Genomic DNA, 20,620 nt, shown 5'->3' with positions numbered 1-20,620 from the left:
ACATCCTTGCTACTCTACTCAAAACCTCTCGCAATGAAGGCCAACATATCATTTGCCTTCTTTACTGCCTGCTGCACCTGCATGCTTGCCTTCAGCAACTGGTGCACAAGGACACCCAAGTCCCGCTGCACACTCCCCTCTCCCAATTTACAACCATTCAGGTAGTAATTTGTCATCTTGTTTTTGCTTCCAAAGTGACTAAGTTCACATTTATCATGATCAAATCTGATATTAAGAAGTACCAAAATGCATGAGTGGACTGAATAAAATTTATATGTCTGATTCATTAACTTAATTTGTTTAACTCTAACATTTTACAGGGAAGTTCTTGCCTCTGAAGACCATGTTAGGAGCAAGGTATGATGATCAAGTTCCTGAGGAGAATCGATTCCATCCTAGTATGCTTTCAAACTACCTAAAGAGTTTGAAGGTAAGTAGCTAAACTGAATTGTATATATTGCTGTAGAATGCGACAGTTTATACTGGTGTGATAAGTTCATTTTAATTCAAATACCTAATGTGCTGGGTTTTCATTTAACAGAAAAATAGCTGCATCGTAACGTTAAAGTAGACTGAGGGATTTGTTGAGGAGCTGATAGTCTTGAGAGAATTTTACGCAAAAACAGGACAAATCCAAGCTGCCAATTACTGCCCATCAGTCAACTCTCGATCATCAGTAAAATGATGGAAGGGGTCATCAACGATGCAATCAAGTGGCACATGCTTAACAATAACCTGTTCACTGATGCTCAGTTTGGGTTTTGTCAGGGCCACTCAGCTCCTGACCTCATTGCAGACATGGTTCAAACATGAACAAAAGCGCTGAGTTCCAGAGGTGAGAGTGACTACCCTTGATATCAAGGCAGCATTTGACTGAGTGTGACATCAAGGAGCCGGAGCAAAACTGGATTGAATGGAAATTGAGGAAACCCCCACTCCCCGGTTGGAGTGATACCTAGCATAATGGAAGATGTTTAAAGTTTTAAAGTTTATTTATTAGTGTCATAAGTAGACTTACGTTAACACTGCAATTAAGTTGCTGTGAAAATCCCTTAGTCACCACACTCAAGCTCCTGTTCAGGTACACTGAGGGAGAATTTAGTATGGCCAATGCCCCTAACCAGCATGTCTCTCGGACAGTGGGAGGAAACCGGAGCACTTGGAGGAAACCCGTGCAGACTCCGCACAGATAGTGACCCAAGCCGGGAATCAAACTCGAGTCCCTGGCACTGTGAGCCAGCAGTGCAAACCACTGTTCCACCGATGGTTGTGGTTGTTGGAGGTCAGTCATTTCAGCTCCAAGCAATCACTGCAGGAATTCCTAAGGTGAGTGTTCTAAGCCCAAATATCTTCAGCTGCTTCATCAATGACCTTTCTTCCATCACAAGGTCAGAAATGGGGATGTTCGCTGATTGTACCATGTTCAGAAGTGTTATTGACTGCTCAGATATGGAAGGAGTCCGTGTCCAAATACAAGAAGACAAGGACAATATTTGGGCTTGGGCTGCTAATTGGCAAGTAACATTTGCGCTACAAAAGTGCTAGGCAATGACCATCTCCAATAAGAGAGAATCTAACCATCTCATCTTGACATTCACTGACATTACCATAATTGAATCCTCATTATCAACTTCTTGGGAGTTACCATTGACCAGAAACTGAACTAGGCTAGCCATATAAATACTGTGGCTATAAGAGCAGATCAGAGGCTACGAATCCTGCGGTGAATAACTCTCATCCTGACTACCTAAAGCCTGCCCAGCATCTACAAGATGCAAGTCAGGAGTGTGATGGAATACTCTCCAATTACCTGGATGAGTGCAATTCTAACAACATTGAAGAAGCTTGAAACCATCCAGAACAAAGCAGCCTGTTTGATTGGCATCGTTTCCACAAACATTCACTTCACCACCGACAAATAATAGCAGCAGTTTGCATCATCGACAAGATGCACTGCAGAAGTTTACCAAGGCTACTTAGATAGCACCTTCCAAATCCATGATTACTACCAGCTAGAAGGGCAAAGGCAGCAGATACATGGGAACAACACCACCTGGAAGTTCCCCTCCAAGTCAGTCCCCATCCTGACTTGGAAATATATTGCTATTCCTTCGCTGTCACTGGGTCAAAATCCTGGAACTCCCTCCCAAACAACACTGAGACCCGGGTTTGATTCGTGGCTTGGATCTCTGTCTGTCTGTGTGAAGTCTGCATGTTCTCCCTGAGTCTGTGTGGGTTTCCTCCGGGTCCTCCAGTTTCTTTCCACAGTCCAAAAGACGTGCTGGTTAGGTGCAGTGGCCATGCTAAATTCTCCATCAGTGTACTCGATTAGGTACCTGAGTGTGGCAACAAGGGGATTTTCACAGTAATTCATTGCAGTGTTTATGTAAGCCTCCTTGTGACACTATTAAGTAAATTTTAAACTTTGTGGGTGTATCTATCCTACATGGACTGCAGCGGTTCAAGAAAGCAGCTCTTTAAAGATACTAAGTAGAAAACTGGAACTTATTAGACCCAAGCTCAAGGGCTTTCGATAGGAAACGAGTAAGAAAAAGTTACATTTCTCCTTTCAGGGGATCCCAAGTAGCTTCACTTAAAAACTGATTGGCTGTTGGCTGTAACATAGACAAACATGGCAGCTAATTTGTGTACAATAATATCCCCACAAACAGCAATTGGATGAATGGCCAGATGAACTGATTTGGTGTTGGTTGAGTGCGAAGTTTGCCCAGGTCATGTAGAGACCTTCTTTGCTCTTATCAAATAGTGCCATGGGATTTTTGTGCCCACTTATGAAATGTCTAAGCAGAAATATAATACCTCTAATAATGTAGCACTCCTGCAGTACTGCTTAATAGTGCCTGCCTAGATTATTATGTCAGTCAATCAATAAAGGAGACAGAATGTTTAACTATATGGCTAAATTTTAAAAATTTGAATCTTTAAAACTTTGAACCGAGGTGCCACCTGTCTTTGCAGGTGGGCAGAGAAAACCTATTTGAAGAACATAGAACATAGAACATAGAACATTACAGCGCAGAACAGGCCCTTCGGCCCACGATGTTGCACCGACCAGTTAAAAAAAAACTGTGACCCTCCAACCTAAACCAATTTCTTTTCGTCCATGAACCTATCTACGGATCTCTTAAACGCCCCCAAACTAGGCGCATTTACTACTGATGCTGGCAGGGCATTCCAATCCCTCACCACCCTCTGGGTAAAGAACCTACCCCTGACATCGGTTCTATAACTACCCCCCCTCAATTTAAAGCCATGCCCCCTCGTGCTGGATTTCTCCATCAGAGGAAAAAGGCTATCACTATCCACCCTATCTAAACCTCTAATCATCTTATATGTTTCAATAAGATCCCCTCTTAGCCGCCGCCTTTCCAGCGAAAACAATCCCAAATCCCTCAGCCTCTCCTCATAGGATCTCCCCTCCATACCAGGCAACATCCTGGTAAACCTCCTCTGCACCCTCTCCAAAGCCTCCACATCCTTCCTGTAATGTGGGGACCAGAACTGCACACAGTACTCCAAGTGCGGCCGCACCAGAGTTGTGTACAGTTGCAACATAACGCTACGACTCCTAAATTCAATCCCCCTACCAATAAACGCCAAGACACCATATGCCTTCTTAACAACCTTATCTACTTGATTCCCAACTTTCAGGGATCTATGCACACATACACCTAGATCCCTCTGCTCCTCCACACTATTCAAAGTCCTCCCGTTAGCCCTATACTCAACACATCTGTTATTCCTACCAAAGTGAATTACCTCACACTTCTCCGCATTAAACTCCATCCGCCACCTCTCGGCCCAACTTTGCAACCTGTCTAAGTCTTCCTGCAAACTACGACACCCTTCCTCACTGTCTACCACACCACCGACTTTGGTGTCATCAGCAAATTTGCTAATCCACCCAACTATACCCTCATCCAGATCATTAATAAATATTACAAACAGCAGTGGCCCCAAAACAGATCCCTGAGGTACACCACTTGTAACCGCACTCCATGATGAATATTTACTATCAACCACCACCCTCTGTTTCCTATCCGCTAGCCAATTCCTGATCCAATTTCCTAGATCACCCCCAATCCCATACATCTGCATTTTCTGCAGAAGCCTACCATGGTGAACCTTATCAAACGCCTTACTAAAATCCATATATACCACGTCCACTGCCTTGCCCCCATCCACCTCCTTGGTCACTTTCTCAAAAAACTCAATAAGGTTAGTAAGGCACGACCTACCTGCCACAAAACCATGCTGACTATCACCTATCAATTCATTACTCTCCAAATAACTATAAATCCTATCCCTTATAATTTTTTCCAACATCTTGCCGACAACAGAAGTGAGACTCACCGGTCTGAAGAGAATGAGAATCTTCCTTGGTGCCCTCAACCAACCACCCAAACAGATTATTTGATCATCATTTTAGTACTGTTTAGTACCTTGCTGTGTGCAAATTGTTTACTGTTTTTTCCTTCCATTACTATGGTGACTACACTTTGAAAGTACTTAATTGACTGGATTTGTACTGGACAACGTTAAGCGAGGAATTGCTGTATGGGTTTACTGATGCTTAGTTGAAGGTTTGAATGACTACACACTTTACACAGCAGTCAGAGCTTTGATAATTATCTGTGCATTGTAGGAAATGTACATGTTGAACACACCACTGATAGTAGTAGATATTTTCAGTAAGATTAATATTTTACTTTTGTCAGAAGGATTAGTATTCATCATACTTTTGATTATGGGTGGCTGAAAAGCTAAACGTTTCACGTTTGCCCCATAGAGGGCAGTTGAACTATTCCCTCCTATCGCGCTTGTAGCTGCTCCTACCAGGAGACCTGTTGCCAGGGTATGTCATGCTTGTATGTCTTGAACCATCATCACACATCCGCTGAAGCTTGTCTGCAACATGCTGTGAAGTCTGTCAACCAAATTTGCTGAGGTCAGACTCTCTTTCTGCTATTCTCCACTTTGCCCTTTAGAAGAGATATCTGTCTTTCAGCTGTGATCAAATGGCTGAAGTTCTTTTCTGGATGACATTTTTAAAATTTACTTTTGCTCTTGCAATTTCAAGCACCTTTTAATTTGTCTTATCATTTGTAAATGGAATTTTAAGCACGTCTTAGCATCCACATTTCAAAGGCATCTTTTTTTCCCCATAGATCATTATTTATTGTGCAGGTTTCCAAGGCATGCAGGAGAAGTGAATAGAATGCTTGAGTTTTCTTGTTGTTAACACATCCTCATCTTCACAAAGTTACTTCTGGCTATCTTTATCCTTCTTCTGACTTGGCATAGCAATTACCATCTTCTGGCCACAGGGGAGGTCCCAGAGGATTGGAGAATAGCCAATGTTGTTCCTTTGTTTAAGAAGGGTAGCAAGAATAATCCAGGTAATTACAGGCCGGTGAGCCTTACGTCAGTGGTAGGGAAATTATTGGAGAGGATTATTGGAGTGGCTTTATTCCCACTTGGAAATAAGTGGACGTATTAGTGAGAGGCAACATGGTTTTGTGAAGGGGAGGTCGTGTCTCACAAACTTGATCGAGTTTTTCGAGGAAATGACGAAGATGATTGATGAGGGTAGGGCAGTGGAGGTTGTCTACATGGACGTCAGTAGGTGCAGAAGGTGAAGTCGCATGGGATCAGAGGTGAGCTGGCAAGATGGATACAAAACTGGCTCGGTCAAAGAAGACAGAGGGTAGCAGTGGAAGGGTACGTTTCTGAATGGAGGGCTGTGACAAGTGGTGTTCCTCAGGGATCAGTGCTGGGACCTTTGCTGTTCGTGATATATATAAATGATTTGGAGGAAAACGTAACTGGATTGATTAGTAAGTTTGTGGATGACACAAAGGTTGGTGGATTTGCGGATAGCGATGAGGACCATCAGATGATACAGCAGGAATAGATCAGTTGGAGATTTGGGCGGAAAGATGGCTGATGGAGTTTAATCTGGACAAATGTGAGGTAATGCATTTTGGAAGGTCTAATAAAGATAGGAAATATACAGTTAAAGGCAGAACCCTTAAGATTATTGATAAGTAGAGGGATCTGGATGTACAGGTCACTGAAAGTGGCTTGTAACTTGTAGAGTTGACCAAGAAGAACCAGTGGATGTGGTTTATTTAGACTTTCAAAAGGCTTTCAATAAGGTGTCTCATGCTATGTAAGGTTAAAGCACATGGGATTGCGGATAGTGTCTTGAGATCGATAGAAAGCTGATTAGCAGACAGGAAGCAAAGAGTTGGCAAAAATGGGTCTTTTTCTGATTGGCAGGCAGTGACTAGTGGGGTACCGCAGGGATCTGTGCTAGGATCTCAATTGTTCACATATTAATGATAAGGAGGTTGGAACTAAATATATTATCTCTAAATTTGCAAATGATACAAAGTTGGGTGGGAGGGTGAGCTGTGAGGAGAGTGCAGAGATGCGTCAGTGTGATTTGGAGAGGCTGACTGTGTGGGCATGTGCATGGCAGATGCAGTATAATATGGAGAAATGTGAAGTTATCCACTTCGGTAGCAAAAATAAGAAGGCAGATTATTATTTGATTTGGGTGTAAATTGAGAGAAGTGGATACTCAGCAAGACCTTGGTGTCCTCGTGCATCAGTTGCTGAAAATAATCACGCAGGTATAGCAGGCAGTAAAGAAGGAAAATGGTATGTTGGCCTTCATAGCAAGAGGATTTGAGTGTAAGAATAGTGATGTATTACTGCAATTGTATAGGGCATTGGTGAGGCCACACCTGGAGTATTGCGTACAGTTTTGGTGTCCTTATCTGAGGAAGGATGTCCTTGCTATAGAGGGAGTGCAGCAAAGGTTTACCAGGCTGATTCCTGGGATGGCAGTCGATGAGAAGAGACCAAGATTCAGAAAGAATCTTTCTGATGGTGGGGAAGTTGAGAACTAGGGGAGATAGTTTGAGCATAAGGGGTAAACCTTTTAGAACTGAATTGAGGAGAAATTTATTCACCCAGAGTGTGGTGAATCCATGGAATTCACTATCACAAAAAGTAGTTGAGACCATAACGTGTGAGTTCAAGAAGAAATTTGGTATCGCTCTTGGGGTGAAAGGGATATGTAGGGAAGGTAGGAGCAGGATATTTGAATTTGATGATCAGCCATGGTCAAAATGAATGACGGAGCAGACTCGAGCTGAATGGCCTACTCCTGCTTCTATTTTCTATGATTCTATGTTCTACTTTTTCCAGGTGACACCATCCACTTCCATCTTCACTCTTGTTTCTTCTTATGTATTCCTCCTGTTGCTATTTTTTGGTGTCCGTATTGAATCCATATTCTAAGCTTCTAGATTTGACCTGATCTATGTTTTTTTTAATGGTGACATCCTGAATTGTTATGATCATGTCAAGTTAACTGATGTGGTAATTGTAAGGACAACTTAAACGCTAAAGTTAGTGAAGCAACATTAGGAATGCTTGTTGATCAATATGGCCTTGGGTTGAGAAATCAAAGAGGAGAGAGACTCGTACAATTTTGTCAAGAAAATGATTGATGGTGGCAAACATCTTTAAGCAATCAGAAAGAAGACTGTCCACTTGGGAGAGGTCCAGAAGATGCGTACAGAAATCAACTGTTATGTGATGATGAAACAACATTTTAGAAATAGTATAAAGAACATTGCATCTCGGTGTGGATATAAATGTGGATCATTTTCCATGTGGGAAAAAAATTATGAAATTAAGAATGCCAACAAAGTAAAACTTGTGCGACAATTTAGACCTTGACATGTTGAAGGATGAGAACATTAGAGAAGTAAGTAATAAAGTAAAGCATGAATATCTCAAGATTAAGGAGACGGAACAAATCGAGGCCTCGGCACAAGAAATAGAAAGCAAATGGAAGAATGTGAGAGTATCCAAGATACTGAAAAGAAAATATTACCAAAAAGAAAAGAGACAAAATGTGGATGCGAGGTCTGATACTAGAAATGCTGATAGAAAAGGAAAATAAATGAAACACCTGAGTATAATGAGCCAAATACCCTAGCCAGAAATGGGCTGTATAAAGTTTATTTATTCGTCACAAGTAAGGCTTACAGTAACACTGCAATGAAGTTACTTTGAAATTCCCCTAGTCACCACACTCGGGCACCTGTTTGGGTCAATGTACCTAACCAGCACATCTTTCAGATTGTGGGGGGAAACTGGAGAATCCGGAGGAAACCCACGCAGACACTGGGAGAGCGTGCAAACTCCACACAGCCAGAACCTTAGAAATTCATAATACATTTGGCTTATTATCGCTTATGCAGCTTGAAAAATATAATTTGTGGGATATAGATGTTGTATAATTTGCATGGAACATTTTTTTACATTTTCATGTTTTTCTTTCAGGTGAACATGGGACTCTTGGTTGATTTAACGAACACAAGCAGGTTTTATGACCGGGCTGAAATAGAGAAAGAAGGGATTAAATACGTTAAACTGCAGTGCAAAGGGTAAGTCGGCTTTAACTGCTTTATTTTTATTGGAGAAATAAAATCTTGCTATGTTGATCTGAATTATAATTTTTGTTGCATTTTTAACATTTGAAAGCAAGTGAAATAGAAAATAAATATGTCAGGCCTCTGGGTACTTTAACTAAGTTTCTGAAAGGAACAGCAGAATTTCAAATGGTTATTTAACTTGAAGCAACATATAAAAGATGATCGAATTATGACCAAGAGGTCAAGTAAATTGAGCTCTGTTTGATATTTTGGTATTTCTAGGGTGTCCCTTATCATATTTGTTTATTTCTGTCTTAACAAATTGAGCAAATTGAAATATTCGGACAGAAAGTAAGATCTATAGATACCAGATTTAAATGTGGGCATTGCATTTGTCTTCTTTGCAGTTGCTGTTTTTTATTGTCACTGATCTACTGCATTTTGAATCTAAATGTTAAATCGGCCAGCAGGAGGTATATGATAGCCATTTGTTCTTTGAGGGAAAACACCTTCAACTCTCTGAGGGAAAACACCTGACCTTCATTTTTGCTTCTGCTAATTAGAAATATTTGTCTTTTTAGTCCGTCTTTAATCTTTGCAAATAAATTTATGACAACTGCAATTGATCCACATGATAAATACACGAGGGGGTTGACTGCTTAACTAAGTTTCTCAAAATACAAGTATCCAGTAGTTTAATTGACAGATCATTCCAAAAAGTTATTGGCTGAGACAAAGGCTCAGTGGCATGGAGGAAGTGCTAGATCTGTGTAACCGTTCCTGTAAAACCAGAAAAATACATCTTCCCTTGAGGTTTCTCTGGTTATTATCTTTCAGTTAGTGCTTTGCTTTGTGGTTGATCTGTATAAACTGTTACATTGCTGCAGTACTTATTCCTGCTGGTGGGTGGTGCTGCAGGAGTGGAGATCCAGTATTATCTACAACATTGTGTTTTTATTTCTGTTGCATCATCTCTAGAACCTCTTATTAAATGTTGAATGTTGCGCCACAATGGCATTTTGAGTAATATGAAATGAGGGAATTGAGTCAAGTAATTTGAAAGTAATCAAATATTTAGTGAGCTGAGGATAGAAGTGAATCTAAAGAAACCAATGAAAAGAAAATAGTTGAATAGTATCCAGACAGATACAAGAAAATAGCTATATCTAATTTTCTGGCTCAGTAATTTTAAAGTCTGTTCCAACAGTTGTTTAGTAAGAAGTCTCACAACACCAGGTTAAAGTCCAACAGGTTTATTTGGAATCACGAGCTTTCGGAGCACTGCTCCTTCATCAGGTGAGTGATTCCAAATAAACCTGTTGGACTTTAACCTGGTGTTGTGAGACTTCTTACCGTGCCCACCCCAGTCCAACGCCGGCATCACACCGACCATGAACAGTTGTTTATGCACAGTGGTCCTGCACCATTAACTAAGAAGGATACTTTTGGTGCCTTAGGCAATATTTTCCTATCTGAAGGTGGTTTTACATTATGTTGTATGCTACTTGAGTTTCTCTATCCCTTTTTAACATGGGAAAATGTCCATGGACTGATGGTGGGCAAGTCAACGAAGGAGAATTGGGTGGATGGCTGAAAGCTTGGTTGAAAAGATGGATATTATGCATATTTCTGCAACTGTTTCTTGTTGGGAAAAAGATACAGAAATCTGAGCTCAAGTACCAGCCGACTCGAGAGCAGCCTCTTCCCTGCTGCCGTCACACATTTGAATGGACCTTCCTCATATTAAGTTGATCTTTCTCTACACCCTAGCTATGACTGTAACACTATATTCTGCACCCTCTCGTTTCCTTCCCTATGTACAGTATGCTTTCTGTAGAGTGTGCAAGAAACAATACTTTTTACTGTATACTAATCATAGAATCATACAGTGCAGATGAGGCCCTTCGACCCATCAAGTCTGTACTGACACATTAGAGACATCTGAACTCCCGCCTAATCCCATCTGTCAACACTTGGCCCATAGCCCTGAATGTTGAGATGTTGCAATTGCTCACCCGAATACTTTTTAAGGGATGTGAGGCAACTACCATCCTCCCAGGCAGCACATTCCAGACCATCACCACCCTCTGGGTAAAAAAGTTTTTCCTCGCATCCCCCTAAACCTCTTGCTCCTCACCTTGAACCTATGTCCCCATGTGACTGACCCTTCAACTAAGGGGAACAGCTGCTCCTTATCCACTCTGTCCATGTCCCTCATAATCTTGTACACCTTGATCAGGTTACCCCTCAGTCTTCTCTGCTCCAATCAAAACAACTTCAGCCTACCCAATCTTTCTTGATAACTTAAATGTTCTATCCCAGGCAGCATCCTGGTGAATCTCCTCTGCACCCCTCCAGTGCAATCACTGGATGTGGCGATCAGATCTACACACAGTATTCTAGCTGTGGTTTCACCAAAGTTCTATACATTTTTAAAAATTCATTCATGAGACATGGGCGTTGCTGGCTGGATAGCATTTATTGCCCATCCCTAGTTGCCCTTGTTCAGAGGGCAGTTGCGAGTCAACCACATTGCTGTGGTTCTGGAGTCACATGTAGGCCAGACCAGGTAAGGAAGGCAGATTTCCTTCCCTCATGGACATTAGTGAACCAGTTGGGTTTTTCCGACAATTGACAATGGTTTCGTGGTCATCAGTAGATTCTTAATTCCAGATAATTTTATTGAATTCAAATTCCACCATCTGCCATGGTGGGATTCGAACCCAGGTCCCCAGAACATTAGCTGAGTTTCTGGATTAATAGTGTAGCGATAATACTACTAGGCCATCACCTCCCCAACATGCTTTTGTAATCTATGCCTCAATTGATAAAGGCAAATGTCCCATATGCATTTTTCACCACCCTGCTAACATGTCCTTCTGTCTTTAATACATGTGACAATAATAAATCAAATCAAATCAACTACTGATCTGCTCAGCCACACCTTCACCTCCACCTTTGATGCCTTAGTCACCCTTAAAGCAATTACGCTCTCTCACTCTAATTATTCTCCTGATAGAGCTCTGCTCTCCGCTCACCTCTCCATTCCCTTAAGCCCAAGGGTCTCCATATGGTGGGGAACTGGTTTAGCTAATCGCCATATAAAATATACACGTTCTTGTCTGCCAAAGTGCTCAATTTTGCAGGATGATCCTGAAATGCAAAGATCTAACCCCGTCTGCTATCTCATCCATACTACAAACCATTGTTCAGTGTCACCACCTACAACTAGTGAAGGAGCTTGTGACTTCTTTGCTGCTAAGATTGAGACCATCCAGTTAGCTGCCTCTGTTGCTTCCTTATCTTTCCCATTCCACTGGACTCGACTTCCTTCAAGGATCCTGCCCTTGCTCTTAACTTGCATCTTTCTCTAGTTTCCATATCTCCCTTCATGCCCTCTTCAAGTTCATCATGACATCAGACCCATCTCCTGAATCCTTGACTAAACTACTGACCACTGAACTTTCATCCGAAGCACTAGGAACAGAAGTAGGCCATTTGACCCCTCGAGCCTGTTCCACCATTTAATAAGATCCTGGCCGGCCTTAAGTTATTTCATATTCTTAACAGTTCTTTCCCGTCCGTCTTCAAATTTGCCATTATTATCTCTCCACAAAAGAATGGCTCAAGTTTAAAATTGTAATATTTTCTTTCAGATCCCTCCTTGGCCTCAGCCTTGCCCATCTCTGTAATCTCTTCTAGCCCTACAACCTATTATGATATCTACACACCAGAAGCGTTTGTGCCTTCGGTGCTGAGGCCTAAACCCTGGAATTCATCTCTTGGTCTCCTCGAAGATACTCCTCAAAATCTACTGATTGAGCAAGCTTGGTCATCTACCTTATTAGCTCCTTATGTGGTTTAGTGTCACATTTTGTTTGGTAATACTTTTGTGAAGCATTTTAGAATGTTTTGCAATGTAAAAGTTGTCCAATAAATGTTGCCAAGGAGCATTTAAAGGTTTACTGAGGGTCTGGAGTCTCATGTAAGCCAGACCAGGGAAGGGTGGCAGATTTCCTTCCCTAAAGGACATTAGTGAAGCAGATGTGTTTTTATGGCAATCAACAGTGTTTTTATGATCATCACACTTTTAATTCCAGATTTTTATTCAATTCAAATTTTACCATCTGACAAGCCACTATGTCACCACCTCCCAATACCGTCACCGTCTAGTTGGGGGTGGGTGGGGAGGGTGACCTGGTCATGTCTGGTCTGGTTGAGGGTGGGGGTTGATTGATCTGGATGGGGGTACTCTGATCTGGGGTGGGGGGTGGTAGTTGGGGGTGGGGGGGGGTGGTGATCAGGGGGAACAGGCTGTAGTCGGGTCTAAATCATGGTTGGAGACAGTTGCAAAGGGTCCTGGGCAACAATGAATCAGCGAATCGAACGTTTAAACTTCCCGACTAATTTCTGTGTATGTGCGTCAGGATTTCTGCAGGGTCCTGACGCTCATTTCCCAATGTATGTCCCATCTCTGACAATCAAGGGACCCGAAAATTTAGGTCAGTGTTTCCTCATCAACTGAATTGGCCTCAGATGACATGGATATTGATTCCTTGTTCATCATTATAGAGTCATAGAGGTTTACAGCATGAAAACAGGTCCTTCGGCCCAACTTGTCTATGCCGCCCCTTTCTTTTAAACCCCTAAGCTGATCCCAATTGCCTGCATTTGGCCCATATCCCTCTATACCCATCTTACCCATGTAACCGTCTAAACGCTTTTTAAAAGACAAAATTGTACCCACCCCTACTACTACCTCTGGCAGTTCGTTCCAGACACTCACCACCCTCTGTGTGAAAACATTGCCCCTCTGGACCCTTTTGTATTTCTCCCCTCTCACCTTAAACCTATGCCCTCTAGTTTTAGACTCCCCTACCTTTGGGAAAAGATATTGACTATCTAGCTGATCTTTGCCCCTCATTATTTTATAGACCTCTATAAGATCACCCCTCCGCCTCTACGCTCCAGAGAAAAAAGTCCCAGTCTATCCAGCCTCTCCTTATTAATCCACTAACTCTCTCAATGACTTTGACCACACTTCCTCACATCCTGCTGCTGAGGACTCTATTCCATTGTCCCTGTTTCTCCTTTCTCAGTCGCAGCTGTTCTGACGATTCTCTACCAGCACTTCCAATAGGCCACTTTTCCTCAACCAAGCTTGTGTTGTATTCCAAATGAATATTCGAATTGACAGAATGAGTTTCTGAATTTGTTGGTAGTTATAGATTTTAGATATTGTGGCAGGGACAATGCTTAATTCGTCCAGCTCCCCTGTGCTTACTGATCTACATGGACTCCCAGTTGGACAAAGCCTTGATGTAAAAAAAATCTCATTCTTGTTTTCAAATCCCTCCATGGTCTCATCCTTTGCTAACTCTGTAACCTCCTGCAACTCTTGGAGATACTTGCAAACCTCCAATTCTGTTCTCTTGCACATGATTTGATTTTAATTGTTTCGCCATTGGCAATGGTGCCTTCGGCAGTTAAGTACCTAAGTTCTGCTATTGCCCCCTCTAAACATTCTCTCGTTCTCCCCTTTCCTTAAAAAACCTATCTATTTGAACAAGCTTTTGGTCATTTACCCTCGCATCTCCTGATGTGACCAGCAGTCAAATTTTGTATGACAATGCTCCTGTGACTTTTTACTATGTTAAAGGCATGATACAAATGCACATTGTTAAAGTCTTCTACAGCTTATTGTGTAAATGTGTAATAAATGGTGATTGTCACTAGATGTCAGTCTGTCTCTCTGCTACAGCACAAATGTTATGGACTAAAGCTACTAGACACAAAAAGCTGGCTTTTACTGTTCATTTGTATAGCTTAGTACTTTCTAATCTTTCTTTGCCAGTGCACTTTTGTTTTTAATCCTCCCTTGTTTTTTAAAATGTTTATGTTGAAAAGTGTAAAAGTTTATTGTTCCAAGAAGTACTAGCTAATATATCTAAGCATTGATAGATTGAGGAAAGGTTTGAATGCATGTGTAATATGTCCCTTATTATAAATGTGTAACTGAGATCTGATCAGCTGAAATTTCAATAGATTCAGGAAACCCAAGAATTTGGTTAGCTTTTACTCTCCCAAAAACTAAAAACTGTCTTGGGTTTGAGCAGTTGTCAATGTGACTAGTGCAGTATTATGTGTACGTGACTAGATTTTAATTTTGTTTTGTTTAGACATGCTGAGTGCCCCACTGAAGAAGTAACAAACATGTTCATTCGATTATGTGAACATTTCATAATGCAGCACCCCATGGAATTAATAGGTATGTACCTCGGAAACAAATCTGGGTGCACCACATCATTTCTTAAAAAACTATTGCGGCATTGCCTGGCTCTGTTCTTACAGCATTTGGTAGGAAAAATCCATACTGTAAATCAAAAAGTAAAGAAAGGACTAGTGGATCAAATGATCAGGATGAGGACAGTTACCCAGATAAGTGTTTGGTACATGAATACACAGCCATAAGATACAAAGTAAGTCAGTTGGAAGCACAAATTCAGCCAAAACGGTATGATGTACATGTCTTTGTAGGGATCTGGATACAACCTGAGCATGATGCCAGCTAAATATTCCAGGTGTGTAGGAATTTCAAAAACGACAGGGAAATTAGGAAAGGACGGACAGTAGCAATATTGATAATTAATTTGAATGCTTTAGAATTATTTACACAGTGGGGGAAGAGGACAACGTATAGATTGTCTAAGAAAACTAAGTCGACGAAGGAAATAAGAAATTATGTAAAACCATTTCTCTCAGTTTGCCAATTAGGGACGAACCCTTTATCTCCAATGTCCCCAATTAGTGACCCATGTCTCAGCATTGCTTCCAGTTCTAAATATACAATATTTATACATTATCTAGATAAACATGGATGAAAAAATGGTGAGTTCTTTATCCAAGTTTGTAAATGACACTACGAGGCATGATTAGTAGTAAGAATGGGAGGAGAAGTCTGTAAAGGGCCAGAGAAAAATTGAGTGAGGCAGATGTGTGGACCTGTGAGGCCAATTAATGATTACCTACTGAGGAAGCAAAATCTTTGAATGCACCATATCACTTTAAAAAAAAAATCTTACAGTGATATTGACTTGTCTGTTCTTGCAGTGTTTGGAGGGAAAATCCATACTGGATCTGAAAGATGGTGATTTGTTTTTTAATGGTGAGAAACTAGGAGGTGTGGACAACAAAGGGACTAAAGGCTGGTATTTTAAAAAAAATCAAAGACTAATGGAACATTGGTTTCCATTTCAAGAGGATTGGACTTCAAAAGTGGGGAAGTAGTGCTTCATTTGTGTCAGAGTCCTATTCAGACCCTATCTGCAGGAGTGCATTCAGTTTAAGTTTGAGGGGTGATCAAATCAAGGTGTTTAAAATGACCAAGGGATTCAACAGGGTCAATGCAAACTAATTGTTTCCTCTGTCGGGGGAATCCATAGCAAGGGGGCAGAATTAGAGCAAAGCCATTTAAGAGAGAAAGCAGGTTTTTATACATATAGAATTGTAGAAACTTACAACTCGCTCCCTTAAAAATTTGCCAGTGGACCAATTGAAATTGGCAAGACTGAGACTGATGTATATTAATTAGGTAAGAGTTTCAAGCTATGTGGAACAAAGTTGGCAAAACTGAGTTGAAGAAAAACCAGCCATGATCTAATTGAGTGGTGCAACTGGCTTGAGGAACTGTAGGACCTGCCCCTGTTCCTGTCTACCCATGTTCCTCATTCCAGTTAAACATTTGGTAATGCTTATTGGAGTCATGTAAAAGAAATCCTTAGTTTGCTTCTTTTTTAAATTCCATTGGGCGATACTGTACTTGTGATTAGCACTGCTGCCTCACAGCGCCAAGGATCTGGGTTCAATTCCCAGCTTGGATCATTGTCTGTGTGGAGTTTGCACATTCTCCTCGTGTCTGTGTGGGTTTCCTCTGGGTGCTCCCGTTTCCTCCCACGGTCCAAAGATGTGCGGGTTAGGTTGATTGGCCATGCTAAATTGCTCCTTAGTGTCCCAGGATGTGTAGGTTAGAGGGATTAGCGAGGTAAGTATGTGAGGTTGTGGCATAGGATCTGGGTGGGATTGTTGTCGGTGCAGACCCGAGGGGCTGAATGGCCTCCTTCTGCACTGTAGGGATTCTATGAACACTTTTTTCTTGAAGGATAGCATGCACTCTGTGCAAAGTGCAACCATCTCTTTTTGGGTAAAAGTGTTAGATCAAGTATGGCGGATTCAATCGAAACATTCAAAAAGAAATTAGACTGTTATCCGAGAAGGAAGAATGTACAGGTTTCCGTGGAGAAGACAGGAGAATGGCTCCTGATGAATTAACCACTCAGAGGTCTGGTGCAGACATGATGGGCCGAGTTGCCTCCTTCTGTGCTATAACAGTTCTGTGAAGTATATCTATAACTAATGTTGAAATACAATGGGTTTCCTGCCTTATATTGGATAAGAAGTTGCGGAGTGCTAGGGATGAAAAAGAGGACAGAACATGATACAAGGACTATAATTAATAAAGGAGAATCGGCATTATAAAATGCAGAATTTGTCACCTATTGGCCATTAAAATGGTCATGTTTCTCTCTTGTGTTTGCACCATCTATTGTAAACAGGTTATTGGAAGTTAGGGTATCTAATTTGTACCTTTATCATGAGATAGAGAAATTAGAATTGGTTCCTCTGCTCAGGAAATGGTACTAAATTCACTTATTACCACTAGATGGCCCTTGTGTAGTGTTGCAGGTAATTTTCTGACTGGGAAAGCAATGCAGTCACTTGAATGTTTTATTGCCTCTCTAAATATTTTATATATATGGATCTTTGTTTACTGCAGGCAGTGGATGCAATTTTTCATTTGAGGCCGACCCAGTGTTCTATATATGTTTAACATAACTTGCTTGCTTTAATACTCAATGTCCCTAGTAATAAAGCCTAAGATCCTGTATGCTTCATTTAACCCCTTTCTCAAGCTGTCCTGGCACGTTCAATGTATTATGCACATATATACCCAGGCCCCTCTACTCTTGCACCCACTTTGGAATTGTACCCTTTCTTTTATTTCCTCTCCGTGTTCTTCGAACCAAATGGAATAATTTCACACTGCTCTGCATTAAATTTCCTCTGCCATATGACCACCCATTCCTGTACACCAATGTCTAGGTCATAAATGTATATCAGGAAGGGCAGGGATCCTGACATTGACCCGTGGGGAACTCCACTATAAATATTCCTTTAAAACAGTCGAAAAACATTCATTAGCCACTATTGTCTGTTTTGCATCCATGCTGCTGCTGTCCCCTTTACTTCCAGGAGCTATAACTTTTTTCACAAGTCTGTTGTATGGCAAGATATTAAATGCCTTTTGGAAGTCCATATACACCATATTAACAATATTGCCTTCATCCACCCTCTGTTACCTCATCAAAAAACTCCAGCAAATTCATTAAACAAAATTTGTCTTTAACAAATCTGTGTTGGTTTTCCTTAATTTACCTGTACTTGCCCATGTGACTATTAATTTTGTCCCTAATTATTATTTCTAGATAGAAGCTTCCCCACCACCAAGATAATACTGACTGGCCTGTATTTGCTGAGCTTTACACCCTTTTTTGAACAAGGGAGTAATATTTGCAATTCCCCAGTTGTCTGGCATCATCCCAGAGTTAAAGAAAGACTGGAAAATTATGGCCCTTTTCTGACATTTCAATGATCTCTACACTCCAAAGGTAATTCATTGGTTGTAAGGTGCTTTGGGACTTCTGATGGTTGTGAAAGGTGCTATATAAATGCAAGTCTTTCTTGCTCTGGTTTTGAACATGGGAATAAAATGAAAAAAATATAAACAGCAATACACAATGACAGTCAGGTATTTCAACAGGAAGATGCTGGGATAGATTTGTTTTCTATTCGACATTGAGATGTGGGATGGTAGAAGTTGTTGTTTTCCTTTTAAGCCTCTGAAATGGCCTCAAAGGCCACTCAGTTGTACCAATTCACTACAAAATGTTGAAGAAGAATAAAGCGAGACAGACCAGCTGGCATTGACCTAGGGACTATACATGATAAAGGTGCACCATACTCAACTGCCCAACAAAGTTCTCATAATATCTAAAGGCTTGTGCCTAAATTGAGAGGGCTGTCCCACAGTCTACCCAAGCAACAGTGGGCATAGGCATGCTCACTGAATCATATGTTACAGCCAAAACACCAAACCTCCCCTCCATCACCATCTCTGGGTATGTCCTGCCCCACAAGCAAGACAGGTGTTATATTGGTGTACAGTTGGGAGGGAATTTTCCTGGGAGTCCTCCACATTGATTGGCATGAAATCTCAAGGCATCATCAAACGTAAATCAAACATAGGCAAGGCAATCTCCTGCTGATTACTACCTGCAGCCCTCCCTCAGCTGATAAATTAGTGCTACTCCATGTTGAAAGTTACCTGGAAGAAGCTCTGAGGATGGCAAGGGCTCCAAGCGTATTCTGGTGGGAGATTTCAATGCCTACATCCAAAAGTGGCTTAGTAGCATCACTGCTAACCAAATCCAGAAGGATCTATCTGCTAGACGGGGCCTGTAGAAGGTTGTGATAAAACCCACATGTGGAGTAACTGATTTGAGCTTGTTCTCAACAGTATACCAGTCAGTGAAGGACTTGTCCATGATGGTATGGTTAGGAATGACCACCACACAGCCCTTGTGGAGATTTGGAGTTGAAATCCTGCCTTCATACCGAGGACATTGTCCATTCTCTTTGTCACATTATATTTACATACTCATCCTCATTTACATTCCCCTTTGCCCTATTAAAGCTCCCCCTCTATCACCCTCATAGTAAAAATCTTTTCTGATTTTCTTTGCCCTTGGCTCTGACGAAGGGTCGTTGGCTCTATTCTCTCCACAGATGCTTCAGACCTGCTGAGATTTTCCATCACTTTCTGTTTTTGTTTGAGTTCAGCATCCACAGTATTTTGCTTTAACACTATCCATCATGCTGTGTGGCACTATCACCACGCTAAATGGAATAGATTCAGAACAAATCTAGCAACTCAAGACTGGGCAACAATGAGGTGCTGTGGGTCATCAGCAGCAGCAGTATTGTACTCAATCATAATCTGTAACCCCATAACTCAGCATATCCCTCACTCTACCATTGTCATCAAGCCAGAGGATCAAGCCTGATTCAAAGTAGAGTGCAGCAGAACATGCTGGGAGCAGCACCAGCATACTAAAAATGAGGTGTCAACCTGTAAAGCTACAACACAGGATTGTGTTGTAGCATGTTTAGCATGCATGCTAAACAGTGAAAGCAGCATGTTATAAATGGAGCTCAGTGATTCCACAACCAGCTGATCAGACCAAAGCGCTGCAGTTCTTTATTTTTTATTTATTAGTGTCACAAGGAGGCTTGCATTAAAACTGCGCAAAGTTACTGAAAATCCCCAAGTCACCACTCTCCGGCGCCTGTTCGGGTACACTGAGGGAGAATTTAGCATGCCAGTGCACCTAGCCAGCACGTCTTTTCGACTGTGGGAGGAAACTGGAGCACCCGGAGGAAACGCATGCAGACTCCACAGAGACACTAACCCGAGGCTGGAATTGAACCTGGGTCCTGGGCGCTATGAGGCAGCAGTGATACCACTGTGCCACCATGCTGCCCACCGTGTCTTTCTGCCACATCCTGACATTGAATAGTAGTGGACAATTAAATAATGAATGAGAGGAGAAGGCGGAATGAATATCCCCATTCCTGAGGTTCCCATGATTATCGATGTCGTCACCCTTCAGCCAATTCAATTCACTTCATGTGATATCAAGAAACAGCTGAAGGCACTGGATGTAGCGAAAGCTACAAGCCCTGACAAAATCCCGGCTGAAGACTTGTGCTCCAGAACCAGCTGTGCCCATAGCTAAGCTGTTTCGCTACAGCTACGACATTGGCAACTACCCAGCAATGCGGAAAATTGCCCAAGTATGTCCTACCTTTAAAAGACAAATACTGCCCTATCAGTCTGCTCTTAACCAATTAGAAAGTTCTATGCAAGTGGAACTTACTTACCAATAACCTGTTGACCGAGGCTGTGGTCCCAGAAGAATCAACATTTTCAGCTCTAGACCTCATTACAGCCTTGGTCCAAACTTGGA

General features: G+C 41.6%; 1 protein-coding gene across 1 annotated transcript in view; it reads left to right on the top strand.

Annotated features, from left to right (window-relative positions):
• rngtt (RNA guanylyltransferase and 5'-phosphatase) overlaps nucleotides 1-20,620 on the top strand; it is a 377,232-nt gene that overhangs the window by 35,257 nt on the left and 321,355 nt on the right. Inside the window, exons 2-4 of the mRNA XM_078212481.1 lie at nucleotides 321-430; nucleotides 8,386-8,489; nucleotides 14,657-14,745. Coding sequence (XP_078068607.1) covers nucleotides 321-430; nucleotides 8,386-8,489; nucleotides 14,657-14,745 — 303 coding nt within the window. The remainder of the gene's footprint in view (nucleotides 1-320; nucleotides 431-8,385; nucleotides 8,490-14,656; nucleotides 14,746-20,620) is intronic.

Source organism: Mustelus asterias, chromosome 5, assembly GCF_964213995.1.
Source record: "Mustelus asterias chromosome 5, sMusAst1.hap1.1, whole genome shotgun sequence".
NCBI lineage: Eukaryota > Metazoa > Chordata > Chondrichthyes > Carcharhiniformes > Triakidae > Mustelus > Mustelus asterias.
Note: the sequence above shows the minus strand (reverse complement) of the source record. Positions and strands in the feature narration are given on the sequence as shown.